General features: G+C 41.2%; 1 protein-coding gene across 4 annotated transcripts in view; it reads left to right on the top strand.

The window, feature by feature from the left end:
* The window catches only part of lrba (LPS responsive beige-like anchor protein), a 180832-nt gene that overhangs the window by 121658 nt on the left and 31369 nt on the right, over window positions 1-27805 (top strand). For all 4 annotated transcript variants that reach the window (XM_038713117.1, XM_038713119.1, XM_038713120.1 and 1 more), the window contains exons 40-46: window positions 8216-8333; window positions 8516-8618; window positions 10237-10352; window positions 10535-10647; window positions 16243-16383; window positions 17716-17835; window positions 20877-21029. In XM_038713117.1, coding sequence (XP_038569045.1) covers window positions 8216-8333; window positions 8516-8618; window positions 10237-10352; window positions 10535-10647; window positions 16243-16383; window positions 17716-17835; window positions 20877-21029 — 864 coding nt within the window. The remainder of the gene's footprint in view (window positions 1-8215; window positions 8334-8515; window positions 8619-10236; window positions 10353-10534; window positions 10648-16242; window positions 16384-17715; window positions 17836-20876; window positions 21030-27805) is intronic.

Genomic DNA, 27805 nt, shown 5'->3' on the forward strand with positions numbered 1-27805 from the left:
CCAATAAACACATGCTCGTTAATACAATAACATCAAATCAAACGATGCATGCATTTATTCAACAAAGTCAAACTCAATCTGTATAGTAAAGTGAAACACTCAGTCCAAGTTCAATTAAGGTGGGTTCACACCAGTCTTGTTTAGTCTGGTAGAACTGAATCCTGGAGCGTTTACCCCCTTTAGTGCGGTTTGATTGGGTTGGTGTGAACACCATCCTTACATACAATAAACATAAAGACAAAATACTGCCACAGTCAAGAACATAAATATAGACTTAGCCTGCTTTTATCCTTTGCTAGCTTATTTGCAGGGACCAAATTTATGATTCTTGGATGTTTTTGCACTTGTGGTCCTCTTCCTTCATTGGTCCACTTTGTATGGCGAATGTAAACAAGTTTTGGTATGATCTGTGATAAGACTGTTTGATGGCAGAGCGTTTTCCTCAAAATATATGTATTATTAAATGATTTACAACATGCTGTCTTATGAGATCTTAATATGTGCGGCCCTCTAAAGTCTGCTGATATGCGGTCCAGACCATGACGAACATGAACCTGACGGTGCTCCACGATATCCAGGTAGAAATTTGGAAGCGTTTTTGAATGCACTGTACACTGCCTGACCAGCACTAAACTGCGGACTGACCAAGTTAGAGACCAGGTGGACATAGTGCAACATTTAGCAGTTTGATAGCCAGATATTTCCCTTCGGATTTACAAAGAAAGGGAATATTGAACTTGCATTCGTCAGGTGGCCAAAGCACAACAAACAAATGAATGCTGATGTTACTCTGTGTTTGCTGGATGTAAGATTAAAACTGGATGGAACATGATGAAAACATGTTTGTTTAACAACCTTATAAGGGATTTGTTTTTACCCTTGTTCCTAATAAAGAATCGGTTAATTCAGCCTTAATCTCTATCTGCACATGAATGCAGAATATGTAGGCAAGGGACAAGATTTTGGAATTTGAAGCGTTCTGGTTTCCGGGTCATATTAACCAATCATGTTTGAGCGGGCTTTGGTTGAATGTGGGTTAACAGTGTGTGCGGAGAGCAAACAAGGCAGAATGCATTGGCCAAAATGCAATCTCGGGAAAAGCCCTTTAACCCAAAAGCAGAAAAAAATCAACTCTAAAATCAGATAATGTGTAGATAATAGACAGATATCTACTAAAGGCCCTCCAGTGAATGTTGTACTTCATTTGTATTTTAATGACTTCAAAATGTATCTGCCTCTAGAGTGTTGATGATGCTTACTAATTCAATTCACTCCGTTTCAGTTGTAACTCAAAATGCTAGTCACTGATAAACCTGTAGCTCCAATTGAGTATCCTTCAAATTCTCAAAAGTCTCTACAGCCGTTCTTTTACACAAGTCCCCTTCTCTCCCTCTTCTTTTTCTTTGGACAACCAACCCAAAATTCCCCAAGAGGGGTGTACTTTTAACCCCACACCCACTTAAGCTGGTGACAATAGCCGGATTAGAAAAGAATTTACTTTTATCGAAGCCTCGCACCAACCCCAAAAAAGCCTATCCATCACTAAATGGCAAAATGAGAGATTGAAGGAAAGCGGGGAGAATGCGATAGGAGCTGGTCAGTGATCTTAACCTGTCTGATGTTTGCCATGGCAGCTTATGGGGGGTGGGGGGTGCGTTGAGTCTAAAACCACTCCTGTGCTTCAGTGGTGGCTCTGTCACCTTGATTTTCTGAATATCACTGAAAAGCATATACATTCTTCTTTTCCTTTCCTGATGTGCAGGTGTTTACTGATGAGCGTCTCAACAAGTGCCCAGCAGTACTATTAAGGATCATGTGGAGCTGCTAGTGGTTTAGTTGTGCATGTTTATCTTACTACCAAGCTGGTCTTTGTTTTCATGGCTCATTTCTGCTACTGTGGTATTGTTGTCCAATTAAAGTATGAACTTGACTCTAGTTCTGTGTGCACTGTGTAAATCTATACCATGACATTTTTTTATTGCACGATGAAGTTTGAATGTAGAATTTTAATGATGATGGTTTTAAACATGCATCAGACAGCAGAGAGGATCTACTGCATTTCACACCCCTCTTCCCTTCACTTATGTAGCCTTATCCATCCTTTGTTCCCCATCAACTTTGAGCCGCTAACTCGGCCCTTTGTGGGTCCGTTCTAAGCTGTGATGGGGTAAAAAAAAAAGAAAAAAGAAAGAGTTAATCTTGATTATTACATTTTTTTAATTTATTTTATATATTTTGGCACTACTGAATGCTATCTCTGTGTAATTTGCCAAAACGTGTAACACTTTGGTGTTGAAAAGCTAACCTAATTAACTGAGGCAATGACTTGTCATAGTTTTGATTATGAATTCTATGTTTATGTATAACCCTACTTAAGCCATTAGTGTTTAGTATTGTCACTTTCGTATCTTATTATGTTTCAGGGCCCTTCTGAAGGTTTATGTCCTCAAAGCTGAATGTTTAATGAGTTAATGCATTAAAGTCTTCACTTCTCTACCAATTAACCTCGAGACCACTGCAGCATTTCCATAAACCAAATGAGACCTGTTTTTGTTCCCACTTCAAAAAGGCTAAGCAGCCAAGGAAAGGAAAGGAGAAAAGGCTAACCTGTTGGCAAACAGTGAAAAGGGCCCAAAAGGGGTTTAATCCTTATTAAGCTAAATTCAGACTAAGTGGCCCCAAAGATCCTTTCAAAGGGGACTTTCTTCAACGAGTGCAAACTCCTTCTGGGTGACGTTTGGGACTGAATGCTTTGAATGCTTTGTAATACCCTTACACTTGCTGCAAGCTGGGCTTGTTTATTTTGCTTTAATTCTCTCACACTCCAGCGCAGCTTCCAGTGCTTCTTAGTTGTGTTTATTTTTTTTGACCTTGTAGTTTGTTTTACTTCCCTCGAGGCAAATACACCTTTATGTGTGACCAGTGATTACATCTTGAATTAGTTACATGATGGTACAACAATTGTGCCTATCAATCATTGGTGCGCACAAATGGTCTACTGCTTAAATTGAAGCCTGTTGACAATGCATCCGAGGTGTAAAATCGTCGAATTTGTGGTTTTACCTGGGGTTTGTGAGCAGGACTGTTTCTTGCTTAGACAGTGACAGAGTCAGGAGTTTTGTTGCCTCCATAAGGTTGCCAGGAAACTCCTGGAATAGATTTGAGAGAGTTATTAATCTTCTAACCTAGCTCTTTTTGGGGTTTGGTAACCTGACTGTTGATTTCTCTACAGTAAGGTTTATCACTTTTATATCTTTTTTATTTATTTTTATGTTTTTATTCCTTGCCCAGCAACAATACTCTCATATTTCAACAATCACGGAGCACGTCGCTACAATCATTCTCTTGGCACAAAGTCTACAGGATAACTGCTGGAGTGTGAAAGTAGAGTCATGTGGTTGTACTGTCTTAAGGTCATATGATTTCAGGTTCTTATGGTGAGGGAGCATTGTTTTCCTCTTGAATGCTCATTTTATTCCAAGTGCAGCCTCCAAACAGCTACTTGCCAACAATACACCTTATACCTATAATGAAACGCATGCATCGTTTTTCAATAAAAATATTTTGATGTCCTTTTCTGTCTCTTCTTCCAGTACAGTACTCTCAGTCCTTCCTACTCCTGTCTTGTTTCTGGCTATCACTCAATCTCAAAAGCAAAATCTGTCTTAATTGGCTCCAGAGGGCTCAGGGAGGCTTTGTGTCAACGGTGATGAGAGTTCTTATTGGTCCAGAGGCTCAGGCAGCCAACAGACCCTTGTTAGTGTGTCGGGGCCCTTTGCTTGCTCGTTAGTCCGATGAACTCATTTACTGATGGGGGGTGACAAGGCCTTGTTCACCAGTGTGGAACAGAGGATGGTTGGGGTGAACAAGAATATGGATAAGGAACAGTGAGAGTAGGATTATAAGAGTTTTGAACAATTGTATTTTTGTGGCTGCACCAGATGAGTGTCAAAAAGCCCTTAAATGTCAGCTTGTGTTTGTCTTGTGCTTTTTTTCTCATTTGCTGCTGCAGTAAAAGCCCTGTCAGCGTCTCGGTCCACTGAAACACTGGTTATTGTAGATGGCTTGATTCTGCGGTCAGCCAAGTGAGAGAGTCACAAATGGCATGGCTCTGGTGTACCTATGTGCAGTGGTTTACTTTGTATTTGTGACTTTTGAAAAAGAAAAGGAGGCGTCTCATTTAATTAGTATAAGTCTTGGGAATCTGCAACCTCTGTCCATTGCTTGAATGAAAAAGTCATTTTGTGACATGTGGAGCAGTGGGTGTCGATGGGTGGGAGGTATACAGCTTTTGGGAAATAAAAAAGCAATAAGCAACTCTACGTGCTGATAAGTCCACAGGTTTTTTTTATTTCATTTTATGAATTCTATCAAGTTCTCCCAATACCGCTTGTCCCTCGTCTCCGTTTTGAGGTTGATGGATCACCTCTCTTCCTCCTGCTCATTAATTTCATCACCTTATCTCCCACACCACTTCATTTGACCAAAAGGTAATAATAAATCCCTCATCCATTATCCTTTAACTGAGGCAGCCATGCGGAAATACTTAATAACAGGCAACAAATTGAACTTCACTCACCTCATTTTCCTTCAAGGATGCATTGCACATTAAACTGAATGAGCAGATATGCACATACCACTTATCAAACACTGTTTATGAGCAATCGTAAACCTTTCCTTTTCAAAACAACACTATTTGTGTTAAGACTAGACTTCTTTCATATTTTATGATAAATAAGGATTTACCATATTAGGAATTGGCGGTGGCTTCCGTCCTCTTCAACTCAAGGGTCTTATCAGCCCAAAAACACACACACACACACACACTCTCAGCCTGGCGACAGCGAAGGCAGTTGAGAGCCTCATCTATCTTGAACCACACTGCTGATAGTTGGTCTGTTGCTCCCCTAATTCAGTGCCGTTTCAATTAAATTGCATCTGTGTCACTATGTTCCTCCACCTGGCTTTACCCATGTTTCTGAAGAGCCAGAGGTGGGTAAAGGAGACTAGTTTTTGCGAGGGAAAGGGAGACGGAGAGGGTTCACTGGCAAAGACTGTCTGTGAGATTCAGTGGCGACAGTTTTTGTGTGTGTGTGTGTGTGTGTGTGTGTGTGGTTACACACCGTAGCCACAGTCACCCGGCCCCTCTTCATGTGTCCCTCTTCATTCCGCAGTCTTTTGGGCATCTGACAAAGACAAACGACAGTGCTTCAGAAATGAGCAGCAGCCCGGCACACAAACAGGTTGAAAGAGGAGGATGGTGAGGGAAAGAGAGAAAGCATTGCAATCAAGACCAGTTCCTTTTGTTTTCTGTTTGGCTGTGTCCTCCCGTGTGACGCTTTGAAATTGATCTCTGGACGCACCAGACCTGAATCTATGGACAATGTTCCACGTGAAATGAAACATCAATAAAACTGTGCTTTAAACTCAACCAATCATGTTGACATATAAGCTTCTGATCTTTTTTTTTTTATGTTCTCTGTATGGAATCTTGTGTTCTCTTCTCAACCTCAATCATTTCATTTTCATCATTTTTAAACTGAACAACTCTTTTTTTTTTTTGTTCAGATAGTAAAATATAAATTCGATGCAAGACTTAGCAGAGTCTGTTTTTTGTCATTTTTTTTTTCTCAATTCCTCCTCTGTAGCATTATCATCTCTTTGAACCTGACAGACTCGGTTCCACCATTGCTATTTATCACAGAGGAAGCTGGTACAGCCATAATTCCAGCTCGGACAATAACCTCCACGCCATTGTAATTTGTCCAGACATGGTCAGAACAGCTAGAGCATTACAGCACGGATAGTTTGTCACGCTCCTTGTCACCCGCTCAGCTTTTTCATCTGTAAGGGAAAGGGCGCTGCCGATAGGGACAATGATCTTGGGAACAGAGTGTTATTTACAGTGTTTCAGAAGATTCATTGGTTTAAGGGAAAAATATGATATCTGGCTGCCTCTGCTACTGTCATATCTATCTGTGGAATCAGAGACTGCAACTTTATCACATCAGTCCTGGGCAGCTTCTTGACATCTGTCTGGAGGTCTATGAGTGTACTCCTGGGGATGAAATGAGTCAACCACTCCCTTTTGGAGGGGAAAGGTTACTCTCCAAGCATTCATTCATCATACACCTGAAAATAGGAATTTCATTTTTGATCAGATAGAAGCAGAGAAGCTGTTTTTTGTTGTGTTTTTTTAAAAGTTAAAGATAAAATAGTATTCAAATTTCTTTGGTAAGGGATGCCATATGCTGGGACTTCTGTAGAGTTCTTGAAATGGCAATCTCAAAGCCATTATGTCTACTAATCAGGTGTCTTAGCTTGTTTGTCATCAAAATTCAGTCGTCTCATCTCACAACAAGACTGTTGGGGAGAAATGATAAGTTGAGCTTTATGTCCCTAGCAGTCTGTTTATGTAGACTAATATACAGTTAAAAATGCAGTCTTCCAGTATGCCAGTCCTACAATAATTAACCTCAATTTATAATTTTTTTAAGGAATTAGCATTTTCTTTACCTTCACCTTAATCTCCTCTCCATTTCCAAAATAAGGAATACTTCCTTTACTTTGCCTTGGTAGGCCTGTAGATATTTGTCTTAATGTCTGGGTCATGTTATTTTTTAACACTACTAGAGCACACACCATTTTTCCTAACAGTTTAGTGTGCTTTAAAGGAAAAGTTAAGTATTTTGGGAAATCAGTTTATTTGCATTCTTGGCGAGAGTTAGATGAGAAGATTAATACCTCTCATGCTCATACACTAAATATGACGCAACCGCCAGCAACCAGCTAACTTAGCTGGGCATAAAGATTGGGGAAATTTTCAGTCTTTGTGCAAAGCTAGGTTAGTCGGCTGATGACTGTAGCTTCGTATTTGCTTTACAGATATGAGTTACTTGCTTTGTGCTATTTACACTTACAGTTTAAACTAAATGTAAGTTAATGAAAAGTAAAGTCATTTTTTCTTAATATCTAAAAATAACACATTTGCTGCAACCTTTACTTCTTGCAAACATATTAGTTTGTCATGTGAAATACCCTTTTCATTTTGTTGTTTGGTCTTGTGCATGCTACACTGTCTTTGTGATGGGGTTGGCTACAGGCTGACGGTGACTGGTATAGCCATCTTGAGCCCCCGTTAAGGAAGATAGGAGGCTGGCGGATGCTGCCCCAGCCTGCTTCTCCAAGCCACTAATCCACATTTAATTGAACTCCAGAGACTTTGAAGTGAGTCTGTGATGCAGGCAGGTCTTATTCCTCATAGAGACGGCGAGGGAGTGGATGTCCTCAGCTGGTTCGCAAAGGCCTCAGCTGGTCTAGGCTTTTTAATGAGCTCCTTTAACTTAAAGACTAGGCCTAGCATGCTAGCTCACATTTGAATATTTTTGATTAGTAACTCAGCCTCTGAACCATGCTGTGACAATCTAAAGTGCACCTTTCTACCATATCCCTGTATGCCCCCCTGTCAGAAGATGCTTTTGTAACTTAAAGCAGAGGTTGGAAAACAAAAAAAAGCCTAGTTAACAAAGCAGTGCTAAGTAGGTTAGTAGCAAATCTAAATGCTGGATTAGTAGCACAGGGGCAGGGCCAAGCATCTGGGTCTGTCAGGCACTGAGGCAGCCATCATAACAAGTTACTCTGACAGCTACCACAATCTCCATGGGGACAGATTAAGCTCAGCTCATCGAAGGATTTTAAAATCTAGAGCTAGCTAACATTGTGACCCCATGGAAATATATAAAATATTCCAATAAGATGTTTAGCATAAAATAGCCTCTTAACCTCTTCCTTGTCATATCACGCCATTACTCTAGATCAAAACTATATATTTTTGTTTCCTACATATTTATCATAATTTTCTGTTATTTCTAGTCACCTGTATGCTGTAATATGGATTATCTTTTAGTGAACTAAATGTTTCCTTTACTCCTTCCAGCTGCCCATTCTCTTGCTGAAAGAATCTCTTTTTCATTGAGGCTGATCAATATAAGACATTAATCGTGCTGTTCAGGCCGTCGTGCCATCACTGTGTGAAAAATGAACTAACGCAGCCTTGTGTTTCCTCTTCTTTCCTTCCCTTTCTTACCTCTATTCTGTTCTACCCTTCTCTGGTCTTGTTCTTTTTAAAATGTCCTTTTCTTTTCGATTTTCATGATCCCCTTCGAATTCCACTCCTTTCCCTTTGGTCTCTTTTTTCCCCCTTCCTGTCTTCCAGATTCTAGCATATACAGATGGTCTTCATGGAAAATGGCTGTTCACAGAGATCCGTGCCATCTTTTCCAGACGCTACCTACTGCAGAATACTGCACTGGAAATCTTCATGGCCAACAGAAGTAAGACAGCACCTGATAATTACCTATATTTAACCATTTCACACTTTTATTGTAACCATGATGGATCTACACACACTCCTTTGTGGAATAATTCTAGCCATAGTGTTATCAAAAGTTGAGTGGCAGTGTAAATATAAGGAAAATGAACATATAACTAGATGTTTCTCTGTTCCTTTCTACAGCTGCAGTCATGTTGAACTTCCCAGATGTAGCCACGGTCAAAAAGGTGGTCCACAGTCTTCCTCGTGTTGGGGTTGGCACGAACTTTGGTCTTCCACAGACGAGGTGAGACAAACCGCTAAACCCAGAAATACACAATAATTCTTTTTGTGCCATTCACATTTTTAACGGTTGATTCTTAACATTCTCTGCAGGCTTGTGCACATACAGCACCATATCCGAACAGATCGGAATATTAAAGTTATGGAAAGGCAGTAGTGGTCCAAGAGAGTGAAATGGGATTAGTAAACATTGTCATTGTTGTTGCTTATACGCCACAGGTCTCCAAACTGAATTTTCTCCCTCCCTTTCTTCCTGTCATATGCACATCGACCGGGGTTTGGTCACGGATTTGTCCATCCCTCCCACTCTTTCCTCACCACCCAAATATAATTGGCTTCACACAAACATAGTCCAGTTCATTTATTTATTTCCAGCAGTGTGAAGCAAATAGTTGCTTGTAAGCCCGCAGGGCACACCCACTTACCCCGGCCTCCCTCACCTCATGTCTGCTCTGTGTCCGGGCAGTGCTGAAGCCAAGCCCAACCCAGCTACTGGCATGTATGTTCCCAGTGTAAGGTCTTGTGGAAATGAAAGGAGGAAGTCTTATTGTATGATGCTTTTTATGGCATTTGGATTTATAGTAAGAGTTTTCTCAATATTAGGAAACAAAAAATGCTCCATTTAGCGATTTTTACATTGAACACTGAAGGCTATGTAATCAGTCTGAGTAAGAAACTGCATCCAGTAAAGAGTCAGAGTGGATGTAGGACAGTGTGTGGATAGAAAACACACAGAGTTAGGGTGAGATAATGTGTGTGTGTTTTTGTTGGGTTCATTAATCAAGCTAGTTTGCAGGGCAGGGACACCTTGCCTCTTTGACCTGAGGACAGCTGTACAGGGTAGCTCAGTGCACACACACCAGCTAATACAGCCAGCACAGCACAAATTATTTAATGTCCAGAGTGCTGCAACAATAATTGCACAAGTACACTTCATTATACATTTAATATAGTTGCTCATAATTGGATTTAATCCAACTGCTTTTAAAACATTTTGCTAATATCAACCACCTTCTGTCTTTTCTCCTCCCTGAATATTTACATTTAATTGTAATGTAATCTACTATAAAAATAAAATACAGAAACCTACATAGAAATTAAAGCGCATTATCAATCTTGGTGAACACAGAATATTTTAAAAAATAGCGCGTCTTGTAGTATACTCATATTTGGAAAGTCGTTTTATCACCTTTGAGAGGCCTAATGACTATAATAACACACTCTGACAGTGATTAATTCCATAATTTTCCTTTGTTTTAATTGGATTGGGGGTCATTTGTTTTTGTCCTACTGCATACATCATGCTCTGGGCTCTGTGTGTGTGTGTGCGCGCACACACATGCACGCAAAAATGTGTATTCAACCCAATTTATTGCATATTTGTCTTCTTAATTAGCAAGACTGCTAGTTCAATAGATTTTTCATATATTGGCATTTGAACTGCAAAAGTCCAATAAAGCCTTAAGCCTTGTTTCCTTCTACTAAGCACTGTTCTTGTGATTTGGAGACTGACTTTGTCTCTGTACTACTTCACACTATTTGCCCCCATTCTCACCAGGGCGAGAAACACTTGAGTGGCTTCAAATGTTTTAATATCTGTTTTTCTGTCTTTCTCTTTATAGGCGTATCTCTCTGGCCACACCAAAGCAGCTATTCAAGGCCTCCAACATGACCCAGCGCTGGCAACGCCGAGAGATATCCAACTTTGAGTACCTCATCTTCCTCAACACCATCTCTGGTAAGCACACCACCCAACACCTGTGATGTTATTGAAGATTGTGGGACAGACCTGCCAACAGAGGAAATGTACACCAACCAAACTTTCAGAAGTAATTTTGAGATTGTGTTGTTAGTCCTTGATCCCATGATTTGTGTAATCTTTGCCACTTTATCTTTTCTCACTTTCTTTAACTCCACCAGGTCGGACCTATAATGACCTAAGCCAATACCCGGTCTTCCCCTGGGTTATCACCAACTATGACTCAGAGGAACTTGACCTCACTCTGCCCAGCAACTTTAGAGATCTGTCCAAGGTAGGACACTCAAGACACATTCTCTCCTCTTACTTTACTTGTCTTTTTTTTTCTCAGTCCCAAAGAGGGGGAGGGCAGCTTTGGTTAAGATATCGAGGTAATACTGTGACAAATTTCCCAAAATTGCAGGTTATATACATTATAGATAATCTGTATGATTCGTTGTTGACTTGTATTAGTTGAGACTGCCTTGCTGCAGTCAAAGCAGATTTTAATTGCTAATGTTCTCTCTTTGTGACCCTCATTTTCTGGTTTAGCTGCCTTTTTCTACCCATAATTCAAAGTCCATAATTGAATTCTTTCAAGTTTGACCTTCTGCAACACCGCAGGAAGTGAAGTAATACTCCCTGGTAGCTCCAGGCATCAAGTGATTGGGCTTAAAACAATGAAACCTGCCCTAAGATGCTCCCTGGCACATAAATACACACTCTCATGCAGCTGAAACATTTTAAGAGATTCTCCCCCATGTTGTAAGTAGACATGCAATTATTTACTTGCATGAACTCCCTGTCTCTTACACACACATGCATGCACAGAAAAAAGTTAAAAAACATAATCCTTAACTTACCAGCTCCCCTTGTTGGACTGAATATCACTTGTGTGTAATGTTGTCCGGTGGTGGGAGGACAGTGGATTAGTTTTAGAGTGAGATGATTGAGCAACTGTCTTGCTGCTGGAACCAAAATGACTGAATAAATCAGCCATGGAAACAAAAAAGGCATGTGTTAATGGAGGAAGTGCATTTCAGAGTTACACTTGAAGGTATTTGTTCAGGTCCTGGAAGCATCCCACCTTCATGCAGGGTGAGAGAGAGGTGGGGGTACTCACCAAGTAAGACAGAATGGAACATTTAAAGTTTGGCCCTGTTCAAGCCAAAAATGGCACTGCGTTCAAAATGCATCAGCGGGAGTGTTGGTGTAGAGGAGATGCTGTAGGTTTGGGTTCGATTTATAAAATACAATCCAGGTAGTCCAGTTTGTGTAATATATACATGGGTTTTAAGGTTTATTGTTTGGCAAAATGCAGCGCAGTTTCATGTTTAATCGAAATGCATGCTTGAATGTATTTTATTGGCAAACAGTCAAATACAGTCCATTGCCCAATGTTTTTACACTGCCTTTTGGGAAGAGTTGAGCCAAACTTGTTTTTAAGGCCCTCAGTGTCTGCTCCTGCTGTTTCCTTTTTATATATATATATAAAGTTTTTTTGATGCAGTGCTATTGTCAGCCTGAACATCGCTTTAGCCACACCGGAAAATCGTACTGTTAAATTTGCCCAACCTTGCAAAAAAGGTGATGCTGACTACTTGAGCCTCTAATGACGTTGCTTCTTACTTGGCTGTACATGTTTACATAAAATTGGATGGTGCAACAGAGCTAATATAATAGCTACCAACATTTTTGACTCTCAGGTTCTCTTCGTTACCTTGAAAGTCAAAGATTACAGGAGAGTTTGCAACTGGTCAAAGGGGAGAATTTTAATGTCACCAAAGTTAAGCGCTCCATGAACGCACAATGTGAAAAAAATAAATAAATTGGGGGGGGGGACTTTTTTGTCTTTATTTCTATGACAGGACAGTTGCAAGATAGGAAATGTGGAAGAGAGAGGGGGAATGACATGCAGCAAAGGGCTACAGGTTGTAGTCGAACCTGGGCCATGCAGCAAGGACTCAGCCTCTGTACATGGTGTGCGCGTGCTAGTGATGAGCTAACCAGCACCCCGCCAATGTGAATTTATCAAATCCTCTGATAGCGGCAATTCCATTGAAATAATGTATCTTGACTGGTCATTTTGGTGTCACACATTCTGGTGTGACTGAACCCTTGTTCTACTGTAGCCCTGCACATTTACTACAAACACATGAACCATCCACCCACACTTCCATTCTTTCACACCACCCTGTCATACAGACTCAAACACCCCAACAGTCAACACCTTGTCCCTTAGGTTCTCCCCAGTCCTGCCTTCACTTCCGATCTGCTCCTCTCTGTGTCTCTCTGCTCTGTTTTTATCCCTCCCAGTGTAGCTTTCCACCCTGTATGAAGCTGCATAATTTCCCTGTTTATCTGGCTTCATGTTGCCCAGTAGGCTGAAATGTGACAGTTGTACTTGCCCCACAAACAAACACACAGACTCACACATTCACACAAACATGCAGCCCTCTTTCAGTTTCTTAGCTCGTTCCTGCCTCCTGCTTTTCTCCTTTGCGCACCGCCTTGGAGTTTGGACAGCTCAGCCTCTGTGCTCAGTGAAGCCTCGCAGCCCCGGGGACCAAGTGAATGAAGCGGAGATGGGTAGAAAGGAGGAGAAACAGAAAGACAATCTGAGAGTAAAAGAAAGAGGAGGAGAGTGTGTAAGAGATGAAGAACAACATAATTTGCCGTCCTTGCGCTTCTTTTCTCCTCAGAGCAGCAGACAGAAGGAGGGGAGGGAGTGGGGCCAATCTTTATTACATCTGTTTTATTCATGTTGTTGACACACGTGTGATATCAGTGTATGACCACTGGACCGTGGCAGACTGCAGTGTCTGGAAAAGGGCAAGCAGCACTGCACAGCCCCCCAAATCAACCCCCACCTCCAATTCTGCTCCCGCAATCATTTCTGCTCTTTGTTTCTTTTCTTTGCATCCTAATGTCTTCTGACCTTCACAGGTTTTTTAGCTGTATGTCTGCATCATTCACCACCTCCTGCTTTGTTTCCACTTTATTGTTTCAGTTTCCTTTCTCCTTCTGTTTGCCTCTCACTCGTCTCTCCTTTTCAACATCCACATCTCTCTCTTTCCCCCCCCTTTTATGTCACGTTGGTGGCTGTCTCTCATAGAAACAGGTCATCTGAGAAGCCTCCAGTGACATTGAGGAGCCAAATTGTGTGTGTGTGTGTGTGTGTGTGTGTGTGTGTGTCACACACTGTCATCATCCCAAGCACAACACAAGAGGCCACACAGAATTTATGTTCCCTGCTGCCAGAGCCATTCTGACCCCAGGGACTTTCTTATCATAAACTCTAACCTCAACCTGACATCAACGCCAACCCCCGAGATAACATTGTAGTCACGATAAGAACACGCTAGGAAAAGCCTGCAAGAATTGTAACTCCCCTTTCTTTTTTTATTCCTCTACCCTATGTACACCCACGTTCTACCACATTGTCACCTTTCCCCACAGAAATACACTTGTCCTACATATAGATATCTGTAGGATGACTGTAACTGGTCAGTGTGGTCATACAATCCTACTGAAGGCATTAGCATGGTCATTCCTGTTGTTGTGTAGATTTTAATGAACAATTAAAAGAATTGCCCCCTCACCAAAGATTATGCAGTCTACATACATAGCAACAGAAACAGTGAGGATTTATTGAGTATTCCCTGTACCTTTGTGCTATAACCTACTGCTCACAGCCACATCAGCTAATGGTGTATTGATTTCACCATACGCGCCCCATATGTTTATCCCCCAGGCCCTCCGCACCATTTTCACTGTTTAAATAGGACATTATACATAAACACTCCTTTCAAAAGGCTCTTTTGATTTATGGCTCAAAGCCCAAGTGATGCTCAAATTGTCGGTAAGCCATTATACTTCATCATCGGTGACCCATTATTGTTTTAAAAGCAAAGTAGCACTGGATAGTGCTAGAGTTCTTGTTGTTCCTTAAGGTGTTTTCCTCTTGGTGTACATACACATTTTTTTAATGCTTGTGTTCTCAATCTGAGGATAATTTGGGAGGCTTCCAAGTTTACCTATTAAGCAGATTCACTATGGACGGCATTTGTGGTAGGTTGGCATACAGGGACCAATGTGTATAATCTCAATTATCTATTTAATGTTGAAACACACTCAGTTCCTGATGCAGACTTGACAGTTTTAAACATGAATCTGATCATAAAAAGTAGAACAAAAAACATGTTGATTTGTTTGAGATACCTTTTAGTTTTACTAACTGTAATTATTTCTTGCATAAATTTTCTTACAGTAGCTTTAAATCACTCTGTAACACCACCTCTGTCTTCACTGAAGAACTGATGACGACTAATCAAAGATTAATTCTCTGATGTTTACCCCTTCAAAGCGGCAGCACATCTTTGTTCTGCAGCTTTCTCTGTAGTCTAATTAAAACTATGAGATTGGTTCATTTATCTGAGTGCTCATCAGAGCACTATCTCTTGCCACGACATATTAGGCCAATCTATGGTTGGGCGGCAGCAGGCGTTCCATCAGCACACTGCCGGGCGCTCTGCTCTGATGTACAGCGCCGTCACCGGCACTCTGTTGTAGCTACTGTAAGCTGAGAGTGCTAGCCCCACAGTAATTTACAGCAGTAAACAATGTCGAGCTCGCGCAAACCAAAAGCCCCCACACGCACTCGCACACAATTCTCTCTCTCTCTCTCTGTCACTGTGGCACTTTCAGTCTTTTTTTTTTATTTTATATCCTTCCTCTCCCTTTTCTTTTTTTAATGAGCCGACTGTTATTAGGGCTATAAATCAGACCAATGGGCTTGATGTATAATTCACTTTGTGTACTCACCCACCCCCAGTGGCCCTGAGGAGGCCCACAGTGTATCACTGTCAACGCAGAACTACACAGTGTGGTGGCATGAGGCATTTTGCCATGTAAATCCGCGCACGCCCAGGAACTCTGTTTATAAAATTACAAATTGTATTTACACACTAAACCAAAAAAATTCTGCACAAATCCTGCATGCATCACTCCCCCTACACACAAGTACATGTATAGAAGCATGCCCCATTACTCTCACACAGAACAACAACAGAAGCCATTGCACAGATCGATATCAATGCCTGGCCCTGGATGAGTCTCGCTGTGACAGGCACCCTATGATATGAAAGAGATCCAATTGATCCACGCCCTACTAGCCCCTCATCCTCCAAAGGCCATCATTCCATTACCATTGATCTGCTCTGTGTGTGCGTGCGTGTGAGGGAGAGAGATGAAGGGGGCTTTGAGGGAATGAGGCACAGCCAGCAGAAGACTAATAAAAATTGAACCAGCCTGAAAGTGATTTCTATAAATGAGTATTTAAATAATAGCTGAGCATAGTGGGGTTATTGGTTTTGTAGAGTGATGGAAAATTAATGCAACTTAACCATTTTTCTAGACTACAAATAGTGCTGGTGACCAGTGTATTAGTTACAGATTAATAAAAGTGGAAATTAAGGGAACCCGCACCCTTGCTATTGATATTCCTAGTAGGCGCTCTTTCATTGGAGAACATTAGTTTTCTTTGACAGACTACAGCTGCAGGGGCTCTGTTTCACAGCCTCTAAAAAGCACTCTGTGGGAAAGGATTGATCTCTGTCTGAAGGGAAACATCATCTAATATTCATTTGAGATTGTACAAAGGTTACTAGCTTCATTTGCCTTGCAACTGTTATGCTGCACAGAGTGGTCCCTGAATGTATTCACAGTAAAATTCACTAATGCCTCCCTGCTTTCCCTTCCCATATGTTTGTCATTTCTTGTCTTTATCTCTGTTTTCATGCCAAGCAGCAGTTAAAGGAAGTTGCAGGTTATTTTCCCTCTTTTTTTAACATATGTGAAAAATATGTTTTATGTTTATATTTCTCCACAGCCCATTGGTGCTTTGAACCCCAAGAGGGCAGCATTCTTTTCAGACCGATATGAGTCCTGGGAGGATGATCAGGTGCCGAAGTTCCACTATGGCACGCACTATTCCACCTCCAGCTTCACCCTGATGTGGCTACTGCGTATTGTAAGTGCAGTGTATTTAAAAAGATATGTGAATTTAAAATTGCCTGTATTTTAAAAAGTGAAAAATTGTGAAAAATAATGATACCAATCCAAAACAGTATATGTATGCATATGTGTAGTCCTGGATTATTTCTCTTCAATTTATAAATAATGCAGCTCTCACACTGGCTGTAAAAACGCCCCACTTCTACTGAGTATACAGTAGTTACATACAGTGAAATGCAGATCCAGGTTATTTGTCAAATAATTTTAAATGGATTTTTAAATATATATTCTTTAATCCATTCTTAATTAAGCATCTACTTCCCAGAAGTACATTTATTTAAATGAAATTGAGAGTATGTGTATGCTAAATATTGCATCACGTGCGTGTTGTTCCTCAATATTGTTGCCTATAACTATACTGTATATTGTATCCATTTAATAATAGAACCACCCAACTTTTTTTTTCATTTTTCACACATTTTTTCCCCAGGAATACAAGGTATTAATTGTGATTTGATTAGAGTATATACAGTGTACATAGGGCTCTCTTTCGGTACCTTTGTTGAATGGATGCCATCAATCTTTCCATACTGCACTCAAGGGAGAGGGAGGTTACTAAGTTTCTCAGACATACAATTTTCTCCTGTTATTGTCCCAGCAGCTCACTGTCTCAGTGACTCCCAGTAGAGTTACCTCATTGATCCCTGCACGTCATTAGCGGGCTTACTAGAGCCACTTTACCAGAATCCCTAACTCTCATTTCAAGATCCAACTTAACATCAGAGAGTAACTTAAAACTCTGAGTTTTGTGTTTATTTGTGAGATTTTAGAGTGTGTTTAATCCTGTTCTGTTGTTTTAACTGAATAATGAGATACAATGTGGTGAAACTACCTTTTTGAACAAATTAGGCTTACGTCATTTGAGGCTGAACTTAATTAGCTATCTGCAGTAGTAGTTTGTAGCTGTGGCCCAGCATATTGTTTCCATGTCACTTGGGAGCTATTGCGTCAGAGAGACAGCTATTGATCTGTCCTAACAAGATTATACATGATTAGAAATGCATCAGTAGCACACGTGTATTGGCTTTAGTTAGCTCACTGGGATCATTGTTATTTCACTTGTTCATTTCTGCAGTCCAGTTAAGGGTGTGTATAAAGAGTAGATTTTGGTTTAAATCTGTTGACATAGTGCTGTACTGAACTGAACTACAAGCAGCGCAGACCTTTATGACATGTTTTTATTGCACAACAAGGATTCTATTGTAGCCATCACAGTAGGTGTTGCCGATAACAGCGGCAGAATACTGAGCTTAGATTTAGACCTTTTCCCCCTCTCTCTGATCAACAGGAACCCTTCACCACGTTTTTTCTCAACTTCCAAGGAGGGAAGTTTGACCATGCTGACCGCACCTTCTCCTCAGTGTCCCGAGCCTGGAGGAACTGCCAGAGAGACACATCTGATGTTAAGGTACTCTACACACCGATGCATGCTCACACATGACGTGAAAATACCTTCCAGTAAAGTTACCTTCTTTCCTTTTAAGGTGGTTGACTTTTAAGAAGGTTAGAAGTTAGAAGAGATAAAGGACTGAGCACCACAGGAGAATAAACCTCCTTCCAGCATCCTTACAGACAAAGAATAAAAGGTTTCAAAAGAGTAATGTCCAGTCACTACCAATCATTGTCCCTATGCAATGAAAGCTTCCTGGTCTTCTGATCAAAGCGTTAGACTAATCCTCATCTGTCCTAGCCGTCTGTCTCAGATTCAGCCAGCTATAACCTGGACTTGAATCCCTGCCCATTGGGCCCCCAAACTCTGCTGAGCTGTTGGATCTGCCCCGCAACAGCACAGGTCATTCTCATACTGAGGGCCATCGAACCCCCAGTGCACCCTTTAACTGTGCTCCTAAAACATTTACGACTACACTCAGACATTCTGAGTCAAAGCTGGGTTTGCTTGGTCTCCTGGCACTGGGTCACTGGATGGGGGAACAGCAGTGGTGTTGGGGGTTTAGACGCTTGATTGCGTTTACCACCCCCCTCACATCTCATTGATAAAACATATGGATTGTGTTACTACGTAGCTGGCCAATGCTTGATTGCGAAAGCCCAACAAGAGCCCTCGTTTGCTCTCACAGTCTAGACCTGTCAATGTGGATCAAACTGTGAGAGCTCAACTCCAGATCTAAATAAAGGGGAAATCTGGACCACATCACTTTGTTTCCTTGTTCAGTTAGAATTTTTAGCATATTTTGAATGAAAGTCCGTCGACTTTATCCACTTGGACGCACATATTGATGTTCTAGGCAAAACAGGAATTAGGGATGAGATGTATCAATTTAGTATGCTAAGTACACTATTTAGCTTTTGCATTGGAGCCATTGATGGCAACCCTCTGTCCCTGCCAGAGGGCAAAAAGCCCCAGTGTTTTCATACCCCACTGGTAAAGAAGGGGTGATAATAGGTTACAACACCCAGATTCAATGTGTCTCTAGCCTGGGTGACGCTAGCATGACCTCCAGTCCCCAATCCCCTGACCCCTAGTCTAAGCCCAAAGGCATCAGAGGGGGAGAGGGAAGAGTACAGGGGTTAGAAGTAGCAACAGTGGAAGTATAGCAGAGGAGCCCAGAGGCCAGAGCCCTTTCCAGTGACCCATGACAGGACAGGATTGGGGATCAGAGGGGCTGGCCTCTGACCAGGCCGGAGCAAAGGGGCCACTGCACATAATGGTCTATGCAAGGCAGGCTTGAGTGTTGGGGAGCTAAGCCCTCAAGGTTTTGTTGGTGTGTGGGTGTGTGGGTGTGTGTGTGTGTGTGTGTGTGTGTGTGTGTGTTTGTGCGCGCATCCTGCCACCACCACTACAAATTTACAGCAGGCTGCAGCCAGTGAACCTGGGTGAGCTAGAGGCCTCGTTAAGAGTTTGACCTTTAGTTTTAGGTCAGATTTTGTGGAGTGAAGAGATTTCAGAAGTGAGGAAGTGCTGTGTTGTTTTAAACCTGTGTGTTTGCTTGCTCATATGATTGGATGTTTTCACCCCATTGGTGAGTGGTAGACGGTATTATGCAGGTAATCTAAAAAAAAAGAAAAAGAAAAGAACATCATGTTATTATTTGAGTATGTTGTTTGTATGACCAGACTCTTGAAAATCTGTTTTAAAAAACAAACACCTAAACCTGCTACTCTGGCTCATGTTTTAGCAAGGAGTATTTGCATGCTGCCAGGCAGTCGTCATGGCCTGACCAGGGCATGTCAGCTTGGTGTTGGCTGTTTGTCTCTGATGCCAGACTGTCAACATGTTTGTAGCTTTGTCTCCTTCTCGAGAGGACCAGCTTGTATTTACCGTCACACAAGCTTTGTTCATAGACAGCAGGGCTACCATCAAATCCCCAAAACAAATGCTGCCAATTAGTCTATATTTTAAAACTATAGTGTTCGGCTAATCATGCCATGAAATACAGCTGTATATTGGCACAAATGTACTCTGATGAAGTGAGGAATGAAACCATACGTTGTATTATAAAGTACATAATAAGACAGTTGGAAAACAAAATATTATCAGTTTTAATGTCAACAGTTTACAACACAATATACGTTTCACGCTTTACTCTTCACTATTTACATGAAGCAGCCAAGAATTGGGACATCCTAGTCCGTCTTGATAATCAGTGAGACATACCCACAAACAGTAACATTACATTTTAGGTCTGGAGTGCAGTATGGATTTATCTACATGTTTTTTTTTTTTTGTTGTTTTTTTTTTTTTTTGTAGCTCAAACTCAATCTTAATGTTTACACTCATTGCGGCAAGTTCTGCTTTGTTTAGAATGACGAATGGCTTAAACATGTGGGGTTACATCTCCTGTCATAACTGCATTTCTTTTCACTATCCGCTAAGTTGAAAATACTTTGTGTTGTTTAGGACAGCAAATAAAATCATCATACTTAGGAAAGAATTTGGCTGACTGTGGCTTTTTCTGTTGTTGTGGAAGTGGAGGGGGACCTTTTCTGCTTCTTGGATGCAGACAAAGCATAAAATAAGTAGATCTGAATAGTGAAAAACCACAGCCGAGTGAACGCTCAGAGGTTTTTGACATCTTCTGTAGTGGCCAAAAGCACAAATGTGAGCAGCAGGCAGACAATCAGAAATGTAATTTCCATGAATAATTGTTCAATTTAGAAAACACCACTGTCAAACGGTTGTAACAGACACACACAAAGCAATCTCAGAATAATTTCTAAACTGGTTTTATGCAAGGTTAACCGCTCTCTTTTACTTTAACTTAAAGGCCTTAGAGATGTTCAGTGATTTCCCAGAGCCTTCTGTAGTTTCAGAAACATTTTTCAACTTCATTCAGCATGACCTTGTCCAAAACTAAGTCTGTGTTAGCTATTTAGGTGAACTCCTAACTACTCCAAATGGTAACAGTGTTGTTATAATTACTTTTTGCTTGTAGTGTTGTAATTAAACGTGCATAAATTTAAACGTGTCTCTGTGCTGTATCTATGCAGGAGCTGATCCCAGAGTTCTACTACCTCCCCGAGATGTTTGTCAACGCCAACAGTTACAACCTGGGAGTGATGGAGGATGGTGCTGTAGTCTCTGATGTAGAGCTGCCACCTTGGGCCAAGAGTCCAGAGGAGTTTGTACGCATCAATCGCCTGGTAAGAAACATGGACAGATGCAAATGTTTGTCCATGCACACTGTTAACTTCGGCAGAAGAAAAGTGTAATGAACAAGAGAGTCGAGTGGAAGTCCATGAGTAAGTCTGCTAAACTGTTTTCCCAATTGTTACCAACTTCTGGAGGTACACCGTACACTTTTGTTGGCATCAAAATAAAGTGTTACGTTATTGTTATAGTGAAGATAGAATTTTTTTTGGTAGGATCTACAAGTCACTGACACACAATGTAAACATACATGCACATTTCTATCATATGTCACATAACCCAGACCAACTGAAGGCTTGCCAGAGGTTTCTATTTTAGCTGGAAATGCTAATTCAAAGAGACACTGTTATTTCCTGATTGTCTCACAGCTCTTCCTGTTACTTGAGCCTCCCGCTCCTCTGACATGCCCCCACTCTCAGATTGCTGTGTTGGCAAAGTGATCCAACATCATCTCACCTCCTATCCCTATCCAGCCTGCCGTCTCTTTTCTCTGTCCACACACATCTGGTGCATGTACATGTATGTGCCGAGAAATGATGCAGTATTCTGTTTCTGATCTCCCCTTCCTTCCCGCAAAGCCCACAGCAGAAATATTCTGTGTATCTGCATGTCGGATGTTGTCAGAGCTGCTGTCATATTTTCATTGTAGACGTTCTCTCCTTTTCCATACACATACACATTGGAAAACTAAGGTAACTCTATGGTTCAGATTACCTTGCTGTACTCTAGAAGGTCAAAAAGCACAATATATTTACTGTTTCTGTTGCGTGTTGCTGGAGTAGCTGGTCATCTGTACTTTTAGTTTAGTAAAAAAAAATTTCTGCATAAATACAGTAAAATTTAATAGGCATACGTAAATGTGAATTAATTAAAAGAAAAAAACAATATACAAAACCAAAGCATAGGTTATAATGCAAACAATTCCTCAGTCTGTTTTTGATTTTTAATTATTTCACTGGCTTTTTGGGGTTAAAACAGATGTAGCTTCCTGTGCGATGTGTGCCCACAGTAGTAATGGGTGCTGATGAGGCTGGGTGTGCTCTGTGACCTGTGTAGTCTTGTGGTGGGGTCTGTTAACCCGCCTGCTGATATGACCAGGCCCCTATCATTAATCACACACTTCTCTCTCTTTGGCTGTCAGCATGGTCTAGGCCAAGGTGGATGTATAAACTTGTGGTGGTGGTGGTGGTGGCGGCGTGCTGTTTTGCAGTGTTGTACTCAGTCAGGGAACCGTGTTATACTTCATGAATTTTTCATCATCCTCTGGCAAAGAAACTTGGAGACATAACTGCTGTCATGAAGTGCTGAAACAATTAAATTGTTTCAGTAATTTATTTTAAAACATTGCATTGTATAAACCTTCTAAAATTTGAGGTTTAGCAACTTTTCTGTGTTTTAAATAATAGTAAATTGCATAACTGTGTTTTTGACTGCTGGTAGATATAAAAAGTCATTTGAAAACACTGCCATGGGATCTCAGAACTATAGACTAAATTAATCAGTTAATTGGAAAAATAATCAATAGAAAAATTGCTAATGAAAACAAATGATAGTTGCAGCTCTGTCATGTTTTTATTGTAGTACTTAAGTTTTTCACCATTTTTTTTTTTTACTATCTCACTTTCCTGTATGTATAATTTTCCATCCTTAATAGTGCTCTCCTGAGTACATCCTGTTTTATATACAGAAGTAGAACATACTCTCCTTTAAAATATTTGTAATTTGGGTAATATTATTGTAAACACTAAAAATCTGTCAAAACAGTGAACACTGAACACTGAGCAAACCACCTTGTTAGTATCTGTGTGCTAATGTGCTTTGTGCTCCTGTAAGCACAAAGCAGCTTTTCATTGCCAGTTTAAGTGCGGCAGTCTCATCTACCTCTGCTCCCTCAATTTCCTCTGGTCCTTGCCTTCGTGCTCAATTTATTAGCACTGCAGAGGCAATTTGCACTTATCCGAATGGTCTACACTCATGCACAGCTACCTGCTAGGTACAGATTTGAGGCTGATAAAATTTCAGTCTGCAGTTCCATCTCCACTGTGTGTAAATTGAGATATTGATCCAGCATGCTGCCGAGCCCAGTAGGCAGGTGAGGGTGCACAGAAACATAACAAGCTCAGTAACAAAACAAGCTTTCCGAGGTTTCATAAGGAGACTGAATATCTACTTTATAGCCGCATACAGTAGAAACATAGTGTAAGTTTGTAACATTGCTAATCCGTGAATCTTAAGTAGTAAAATTATTCTGTCACATCTGATTGATCCATTGCTGCAAGATGTTGGTTTCACATGTCAGTGGTGGTCAGCCATTAAAACATATTTTTATGTAGTGTCAGTGTTTCATGCAAAAAGCATTTGGATTATGTCTGATCAATTATCTTTACATTGTCAGTATAGGATTACATTTTGTCTTTTACTTTTTTAACTGACCCAGTCATACAGAACTACTGAACATACAGAATCAGAGAGACAGAGTGAAGGAGGGTGGACAAGAAGAATAAAGGAAAGAATAGGCCGAGGGGAAGGATGCGTGGGTGGACAGGTCTCTGGTCATGACAGATAGCTGGCATTAGAGGGTGTCAGCTGGCAACTGCGGTGCTGTTGGGAGAGAGATGAGCACGGTGGAGACGAGAGAGGAAGAGTGAAAGAGTTAATGGGCTGTTTGGCTCTCTTTAGCTTGTGTGCTGCTAATGGCCTCGCAACACAAGGATAGACAGCAGGAGAGAACGCGTAAACACGCGCAAATGCACACACGCTTACAAATACACACACGCCTGCTGTCTCCGCTCCGGTTATGAGCCCTAGATGATTAACAGCTAATTAGGGCCCAATCTGGAAAGGCCATTAAAAGCCTCTCACAGTAAAGGATTGTGCTGCTGTGCAAAACGGCTGGCTGTTTTTGTTGTTGTGAGTAAGAGTTGCATGGTTGGTAATAAAAAAATCAGCAGAAGATATAAACATTACATCAAACTGTAGCCTGGTTTATGTTGCTCTGATGTTGGAAGTGTCATAGTTCATCACTAATGTTTAGTAAAAAGTGTGTTGCATGGCAACAAATGAACTGCAAGTGTGTGCCCAAACAGATTGTTGTTTAACCTCCGGCTTACACAACACTGAAGGCTACAGTTGAAACCCGTGGGTTTGATGTGTTGAGGAATGGTTGGGTTTTAGACAAACTTACTGGAGACAAAAGCACCTCAGCGCCTTAAGTAAAGCATGCACGTTCACTATGCTGAAGTGCTTACAGTATACTTAAATGCTTGCTTGTAAAGGCACACTCCCTTTTTCTTGGTTCATCACGCGCGCACACACGCAGAGACACCGGGGTCTTGAGGCGGCATGCCACAGAGATCAGGGGCTGCTTGTTGTTTTTACCAGAAGGTCGAAGGAGAGGTTAAGAACTTGATCCCTCCTCCACCAGATAACTACATGTCTCTGGGCACTGTCAGCCCTCTCTGACATTCCACTATATATTACCACATCTCACTTCTCAGGTCTGCTAACCATTAGTGCGATAGCAGGTGATCGTGTGTATATGGTTGTGTAAGTTTGTGTGTATTTGTATGCACATCAATGTTTACCTGTGCTGTCATGTGTCCAGGCTTCACTTGAGCTACTGATATGGGGCCGCCAAAACCACAGTCCGTTATATAAGCCATCTCCGACTGTGTATAGTCTAGGATTATCATTTAGACATTAAGGCAGAATCCCACAAATTTTGTTGTTTGAACTGTAAAGCATCTACACTTTAATCAAAACAAGAATACAAATGTTCAACATATCCAACATTTTTATTTATTTGAAATAATTATAATAAATAATTGATTTTCTGCCTCTGTTTTGAGGCAACAGCTATCTTTTTTTTTTTTATTCCTAACACTGATTTGTCCAATCATAACTGACAACAAACACTGCCATTTTTTTTTCTATGAAAAGTGGAGTGCAATCACTATCTAACCCATTTGACCTCTACAGGGCCCATTTGCTGCTCCATAGTTCACGTTTGGTTCCTTTCAGTCGTCTGTACTCTTGTAGTGCTGCTGACGAACCAGCAAACCACACACATGGGAGAGACAGGCAGCACATTACTTTTGGCCTTTTCCCCTTATAAAGCTTCTGCTCACTCAAAGCAATGACGGAGACATCAACGAAACTGCCATCAGAGTATTTCCTCTTGTTGAATGGGCAAAGCCAATAGAGTGATGGGTCACAAGTTGATCATGAGAGGGTTGACCACAGGTCGTCACCACATGTGGTAAACCCTCACTGTAAGTACCCAACACATCTCTGTTCTATAGATGTTAGACGTAAAAGCAACTTGTGTTATTCTTCAAAACATAATCCTTTTTACCATTATGCTGTTCAGTCTGTTGTGTATAGAGCGTGGTCCATGTGCTAACTGTGTTAAAACCTTGGATTCTGGAACAATAAAAGCTGTGTCATTACATGGTTGGATACCTATGCTGTGCCTTAAGCAGCCATTATTGGAGCCTTTGATGCAGGTATAGTGTGTATGATTTTCTGTATGACTGGAGGTGTTAAATGTTACATATTGGAATTTGACGTTTGCCCAAACTGCATTAAGAGCCGGGAACTCCTATCATTTCACTTGTGGCTGCATCTTTGAGTCTTGCATTGCAAAAATTTAAAAGATCCTCTGACCTGAAGGCAGAGGATGAACAAATGTGTAACCTTTGTGACCTCACTCTATTTTTCTGGAGCTATGAAACTGGAGCTATGAAACCATTATCACTACGATTATCACTACCAGTCCTACTGAGAATGAACACCCAACATTATCAGTCTTAGCAGCTCACAATGACTTTCTGCTCAGTGTTTTGCTTCACAAGTATATTCCCAGTAGTGGTCAAACACCCCCTCTCTAAAATACAAAGTATTGGAATAGTTATTTCTAACAAAGCACAATAGCACAAACTCTCAGCAAGATATGGTGGAGATCTGAAGTTAACAAGTTAGTGCTTATGTGCTGTGATAATAAACTTTTATTTGCCACCAAATGAGGAAATGCATCTTGTTGTTGTCACAAGGCAATAAATTGTCAGCTATTAACCTTTAGTATAGGGTTATATATGTTTGTTTTTTCATGGTATAGTCATGTGTTTGTTCTCTTCTGTTATCCTTGTGGTCAAAATGTTTCTAATGCAGTTTAAACTTTGAATCAGTCTGCTGATTTTCACTTTGAACTTTGATGGCGATCTGTTTCATAGAGCCTCTTACTTGACCTTACAGCTGTTAATGTGGTCACCCCACAGTTATCTTGCCTACAGAGGTAAACATCTACATGGCTGCTCAGCGCTAACAGACAAATGTCATATTAATATGAGCCAAATCACCTTTACCACCCCCACCAAACCACATATACTCACACTTTCAGCGTCTTTGAAAGTCTTTTTCTGAAGTTTGTCAGTTTTATATGCTGACAGCCCTTCACACTTACAAAAACTATGTCGTCATGGCAGACAAGTCTATTTTCCTACCAGTTTATGATCAAATAAGGGGAAGGGGATGCTATATTTGCCATCTGATGAGATAAATTACAAGACTTTTGTGGCTAGCGCTCAAAATATTTTGAAACATTCTATGTCATTAAGCAGAACTGTCCAGTGGCTGTGTCCGAGGGAGAGCTGGGTACAGAAGACGAAAGCATGTTCCACTTTTCTTCCCACAGGACACATAGCAGGACATGATTGCTCCCAGTTTAGACCACCAGCTACACAAAGTCAAAGATCATGGCTGTTTACATTCACCTCTCATCCACACCGCACTCTCTGATCAGACAGCCGCTAGGACACACATAATGCCGTTCCCACCAGCCTCCACATCTTATCCTCACAGGAACCCCATGGGAATTCATGTGTGAGCTGAGGTAAACCACTGCGAGGACCAGTCACTAACCACTAAGATATACTTAGGCACTTGTGAATGACTGAGTGAGTGAAAATCTTAATGTCGTACAGCCCAGTATGGCCCTGTGTAACAAAACACAGTTTACCATGTTAGCCTGGCGCTAATCTATTCCCCTGGTGTCTCCACTGAAAGCCTTGTTGTTGGATGGGAACTAGCACGTGGGGTAGAAGGGGGTTATCTGGCTAATGTCAGGCAGCGCTCACTGTAGGGGTATTGTCATGCATAAGGGCAGACATGTTTACTGTGTGCTCAGTGTTTTACGAGCTGTCCCCCGTTTTCCCTGCCTCCTCCTCTTCCCTGTCCTTCTCCCCCTCCTCTTCTTCGTCTTCCTCTTCAATGACGTAATGGAGGAGGCCGGTGAGAGCCTGAGAAATGGGATGATCTACTGCTGCTGACATACTCACTCACTAATGTTGTCCTTCTCCCTTTTCCTGTACTCCTCCACGCTCTCATTTTTACTTCTGCCAAAGTCTACAGAGATGCTTTTTTGCAGCATTAGTCTGTTTGCTCACTCCTTAACTCCTGCACTTGGTGTCTCATTGCCTCTCAGACTCATGGACATCTGTGTTGTCATCTTTACTCTGTTTAATATTTAACAGTTTGGGGTGGCGATGGCGTAGAGGATGAGACGTATGCCTTTTGTGAGAGACCCAGGTTCAATTCCCACTGTGACACATCCACCAATGTGTCCCTGAGCAAGATACTTATCCCCTAGTTGCTCCAGAGGCGTGCGACCTCTTTTATTTATATATATATATATATATAGCAATTGTAAGCTAAATGTAATGTAACAGTTTCTGTCTTTGCATGCTGACAGATGTTGCATGCAGAGTTCTGC

The sequence above is a fragment of the Micropterus salmoides genome, unplaced genomic scaffold (genome assembly GCF_014851395.1).
Source record: "Micropterus salmoides isolate LMB-PRFRI ecotype aquatic unplaced genomic scaffold, ASM1485139v1 Ms_hic_scaffold_12, whole genome shotgun sequence".
NCBI classification, from domain to species: domain Eukaryota; kingdom Metazoa; phylum Chordata; class Actinopteri; order Centrarchiformes; family Centrarchidae; genus Micropterus; species Micropterus salmoides.